Raw genomic sequence first — 5,915 nt, forward strand, 5'->3', positions numbered from 1 at the left:
CCCCCCCTCCCTCCCTTCTCTTGCACCCCTTTTTCCCCCAAAAGGAGTAAGCAATGTTTTGTACTTCATGAAGCTTATCAACAACAGCGAGGGCCGTTGGTGGGTGCTCTGGTGTGATTTGATTCTTCTATCATTTTTCATTGCTGTCCTTGTTCACCTTCTTTTTATGTTTGTTACTCTCTTGTGACTTGTGACTCTAACATTGGGCACTTACATGACCTGAAGTGCTGAAAGTACAGTAAAACCTCATCAAACCTATCAAAACCAGACTGCAGGTTCAAAATTCTCTTGCAACAATTTGCCAACAGACATCTACGGAACGTCATCAAGGATAATTATTATTAATTTCGTGGGTGGTTGGCGGGCGCTCTGGTGTGGCATGCTTCTTCCAGCCTGTCAAAGATCTATCGCCCGTATCTCTTCTCTTCTGTATGTTACTGTTAACACTTCTAATCTTCGGAACTTACATAAATTATTTGTACTGGTAGTGCCGTAAAACTCTTAATACAACTAAACGAAGGATATTTAGTTTTTGCTATAAAAATCAACAGAGTTGCGAACTATTTGATCTAAACGCATTGTGAGGGGAAAGTGAGAAAAACAGCTTTTGCACTGGTAAATTAGCCCCTCCCCACCCTCAGCCCCCTTTCTTTTCAGGTTTCTGTTCAGATTTCATGATTGATTTATGATTTTCTTTCTGATTTTGATAACCTGCTCAACGCACGTTCTAAAGTTATCCATTATGTGTTCATCGATCACAAAAGACTACATCTTGTTCCCTGAGATCAAAGCTCAGTACCAAACATGACATGATGAAATAGGAATTCAGTGTCCTGTGAAACAATATTATATAATATCAGACTTCCATAAAATACGTTGTTTTTTTTACAATCTTCTTTTTGATTTTGAAAAATCTTATTTTTCACACAATTTTTCAAAGACGTCTGTGGTTCAGCGGTTATAACGAGAATTAGGTCATGGCATTTAATCGATTATTGGACCGTTTGTTGGACTGGGTGTGTTGGGTTGAATTTGTACTGTTGCTGTCTTTATCTGCCTTTATACAATTGTTTCCTTGATACATCTGTTCGTTTTACTTATCCCAACAACCGTTTTTTTCTTTCCAATTTGTCATATTTCTATTTTTTTCCAATCCCCCACTCTCTCTGTCTCTCTCTCTGTCTCTCTCTCTGTCTCTCTCTCTCTCTCTCTCTCTCTCTCTGCTCTCTTTCTTTCTCTCTCTCTCTCCTTCTCCATATTACAATATTTACCAACTATCACAACTTTTCTGCTTATTCCAAACCTGTCACCACCACCCTCCCTCGTCCATCTATCTCTCTTTTCGAGAACATCTTGTCCCTATCAGGATTGCGTCGTCTATCTACACTAAAATATACAAAAAGTGATGACGTCATTGCATGGATAACAACTATGGAAGCTTGACAACGCAAAAAGACATGGTGCATGCTCTCTTGACATCAAAAACCTCTTTGTCTGGACATTATAAACCAGTTTAAATTTTGTACATAAAACAAATAGAAATAACAATTCTATTTAATTTCCATACATTATTCCATGTGGAAAACGACAGTCGTGCCTGTACCGAATATCTTTCAGGAATAAATGTGAGGCAGCGTAGAGGAATCAGGCTCTCGTCATTGTTTGGGCCTGTGGAGTGATTGCTATCACCTTAAAGCTTGTTCATTTGTCTTTTTGGGGATGAAAAACATATCCATTTTTCTTGGATACAAGGTGAGATATTTGCAAAAGAAGGATGTGGGGGTCACCTGTTTTCAAAGGTAAAATTAGTGAGAGAATGGACGCCAAAGATTAGTTATTTCCTTAGCTTAAGGGTCCGTTGTAAAAGAAAATTTACATTTTTGTACCTTTAATCAAAGCTTTTCAAAAAATCCACACAGAAATGAGTTCTTTAATGGGCATGAAAGGTGTTGAGCCAAAAACCAAAAATTTGACAAAAATTCACAAACCTGCGGAAAAATGCAAGTTTCTTAACTTTGATTATTTTGACGAGAGCCTGATTCCACCACGCTGCCTCACAAATGTAATTTTGGCAATTGATCACGTGCGTACACAGAATTTCTTTTGATATTAATAAAGCTGTCAAATCAAAACCTCGTCCAGCCCCTTTGATCTCGTTCCCAGCGAGAACAGTAACAAGAAACCAAAAGAATAAACTTTTATTTTCTCCTGTTCCTCTCTTTCATGATTTCTACGAGTAGATAATCATTTCTGAATAATTATTTTATTGACCTGAATTCCACGAACCCGTTCCCAGGTTACAGAAGCATCGCTTTCATTTTTCTGGAACGTATTAAAAAAAAAATCTATGTTAATAGCGTTCGTATACAAGCTCGTTTGGTGGATTTCGTTCCTATTAATTTAGCAGCAGACTATTATTCTTACGTAATCATGACTGAATGGGAACCCGGGAAACGATAGACGGAAAAACACGGCTCTGCTGACAAAAAGTTTAAAACAACATGCAATGATGTGAGGCAGGGTCCACGAAACATTTCAAACAGTAGAAAAAATAATTTTCTCTTGGAGACATATGGTCGCATTTAAGGACAAGCGGGCTAACCCAGATTTCGGAGGTTTCCAGAAATCTTGACCTACACCAAAAGTGGGCATTGCCCTACTTATGTGAGAAGTTTGGTCTCATTGGTGTGTATATTTGTTTGGTAATAGAGAAAATTCTTCTCGCCTTTTAAAGAGGCTTGATAAGGATCCAAAGACTTTAACTTCGATTTTCTCAAAACAGCATTTTCGGGATAGCCCCCTTGTGCTTAAAAGCGACCATATGAAACTGTCTCTTTCAGAAACGTTCACATCTAACAAATTATGGAAGTTCTCTTGTAGCAATTTAGCATAACATTTGGCACTGAGCTGAAGGTGAATATTTTAATAGTCCTGTCATGGTATAGGTTTAACGCCCCTATCAACACTATTAGGTTATTTAAGGGGCGGTCTTGCTCTTACTATATCCACTTCTCAAAATTCGCCGTAACCGTATGAGTTAATGAGGATTTCTACTATCTGTATAATTTTTCGTTTCTTTTATTATCAACTCGTATTCCTTTCTTTTCAGCAAACATTCATGTGATTAGTATTTGTGAAAGAACATGGGGCAATCTTTACAGTAATCTTTGAAGTTGAACGAGTAACACATTTTAAAACGATATGCGCAAAAAATGAAAGAATATAACGTATGCAGTTGTGCTAGAGAATTGATCTTAAAAATCACCACTAGAGCTGTAACGATGAACAGCGTGTTCCTTGCTCACTTTAGGCATTGACTGAGTCCAGAGATTGTTTGATAAGGACAGAGGCTGGTGACCATCCAGAAAACACGTTAAGTCACTGGACCTCAATACCACGTGACAGCACAGCGTGGTCATCACGTGACAGCACGGTGTGACCACGACGTGACAGCACAGCGTGACCACGACGTGACAGCACAGCGTGACCACCACGTGACAGCACAGCGTGACCACGACGTGACAGCACAGCGTGACCACCACGTGACAGCACGGTGTGACCACGACGTGACAGCACAGCGTGACCACGACGTGACAGCACAGCGTGACCACCACGTGACAGCACAGCGTGATGTTTGATTCCATTGTTGAGGCGGGAAGGGAGAGGCGACCACACGACAAACTACGACATTTCAGCCAAACAAGTCTATCTCCTTATGACTTGCGATAGAGATAGAACCTTATGAATCGAGAGTTACAAATGTGTTCGGGAAACTTAACTGAGAAAACTGTAACATTTCCACTCATCCAATCTGTAGATCGCCGACGCTCAGGCGACACAACCTTTTTTAGAGGACGACAGAGAGAAGAAATACACACGACGCCGTTTCTCAGACAATATTATAACACGGGGTGCCCACTACAGCTGGATCGGGCCGATCGCCCGACTCGATCGCCTCAAAAACAAACGCGTTTGGTTTCAGTTTCAGGCGATCGAGTCGGGCGATCGGCCCGATCCAGCCGTAGTGGGCACCCCGTATAACGTGCGTATGCGTAGACGACGTCAAAATAATGAGAAATAATACGGGTGTACTTTATATTTCCACTTCGTCGAGGCCACAGAGAACACATATACGTCTCAATTTCATTCTTAATATTACTATTCACAGGGTTGTTTAAAAACACCCAGAGACTTCGTGATGTCTAGTTGAAGGATTCTCTTCTTCGTTGAGTTGTGTTCGCAGCTTCGACTGAACGCATTCCTCAAGAGAGTCACAAGGGACTGCGCGCTGTAGAAGGGATCTTTGTTCGTAAGTGTGGGTGATTTCAACATCACCGCATTCACGAACATAAATTTCCCTCGCCGTCGGTCTTTGATTGGCAAGATTCAGGGTATGTTTGGGGTTCCAGCGTCGACGGTTAGGCACATAGGATACTCTCTTGTCCTAATCACCAGGTGCTTTTAAGTCGACATACAGTATTGTTAACGGTCTTGCTCGGACGACATAAATAGCTTTTGTAGAGCTCATATTCTCGTTCAACAAGAAAACTCTAGGCTCTTTACAATCTATATTACAGGCCCAGTAGACCCTTGAACACCTAGAAGCATTCTCGGCTTCCCAGGAAGCATACAATGCAAGACGCCGATTAAACACTCAAGCATTAACAAGTTGACACAATCTTTCGCTGTCGTCTACAGACCCTAAACACATAATTGCAACTGTTTTATGTTCTCTAGGACACCGTGCAACTTGTTCTAGAGGCAGGCTATGACGACCTTGCGTGTCAGCCACGGCCAACACTTCGGCAGACAAGGCCTATTAATCACGGCATATCAGAATCCTCACTGTCTATACTATCAGAAAGACGACATCTAGTCGACTGTTACCACGAACTTTCAGGGTCATCAAAACCTTTGAGGCTCAACACGAGTAATATCTATAATAACATATACTTTCTGTACTTGATAAACGTGGCTGGTATCTCAGTCCCATAACCTTTTTTCAATATCAAGCAAAACTGTCCTTAGAGTTCCGAGTATCTTGCAATACTGGCGAGTTTCAGACCCTCAGATTGTCTTGTTTCATAGTTGAATGAACACTTGCATACAGTCATAAGAGTACGGTAACAATTTTTATATCATATGGTTGTATATTCTCCTTCTTTCTATCATAACCCCGAGTCTTCTTCTTCAACCCAAACAGACAACCAGTCAATCAATAGCCTCGCCGCTGTGCTCACACGTATGTTGACGGAGCCACTTGGGAGAGGGCTAGGATCACAACCTATGTTATGTCGTAATACGATGACTATTCCGGAGAAAGTACATCTGACGTCACAAAAGCATCTAACAAAACCGAGGAAGCGGGCGCCGTAGAGGAGCCACGTTGTTATGACAACGTCACCAAACAAATCCAGTTCAAGAACCAATAAACCTTTGAGATTCCGAACCACAGAAATAATTCGAAGAAGAATCCCATGAATCCTAGCCCCATACCCGTGACGTCATCTGAGCTAACGCCACACCAGACATGACCACAGGCGACCTTGACCCCCATCCATGACATGACGTCAGGTTGAGTTAACAGCGTGCCAGATACAACCACAGGCGTCCTAGACCCAGACCCAGATTCGTGACGTCAGCTACTTTAATGCCATAGACGACAGTCACGCCCGCAGGCGTTCTTGACCCCAGCCCAATCCGTGACGTCAGCATGTGAGCTCACGGCGTCCCAGACATGGGCGGGCTATCGGCGGAAGATCTCCATGGGCTCATCCTCCAGAGCCTCGCTGCTGTCGGCGTACTCAGCCTTCTTCTTGTGGGAGGTGAACAGCAGTACGAGGCCGGCCAACACGAAGAAACAGAACACCAGCCAGGACAGGATGAAGCTGTAGCCGTAGTGGGTCTCCGCCTGT

General features: G+C 42.3%; 1 protein-coding gene across 1 annotated transcript in view; it reads right to left on the bottom strand.

The window, feature by feature from the left end:
* Positions 1 to 4,027: 4,027 nt before the first annotated feature.
* Positions 4,028 to 5,915, bottom strand: part of LOC106011290 — a gene marked incomplete at its 5' end in the record, with an annotated part of 67,399 nt that continues 65,511 nt past the window's right edge. The window contains 1 exon segment of the mRNA XM_013080425.2: positions 4,028 to 5,911. Coding sequence (XP_012935879.1) covers positions 5,747 to 5,911 — 165 coding nt within the window.

This window comes from Aplysia californica, unplaced genomic scaffold (genome assembly GCF_000002075.1).
Source record: "Aplysia californica isolate F4 #8 unplaced genomic scaffold, AplCal3.0 scaffold00085, whole genome shotgun sequence".
Lineage (NCBI taxonomy): Eukaryota > Metazoa > Mollusca > Gastropoda > Aplysiida > Aplysiidae > Aplysia > Aplysia californica.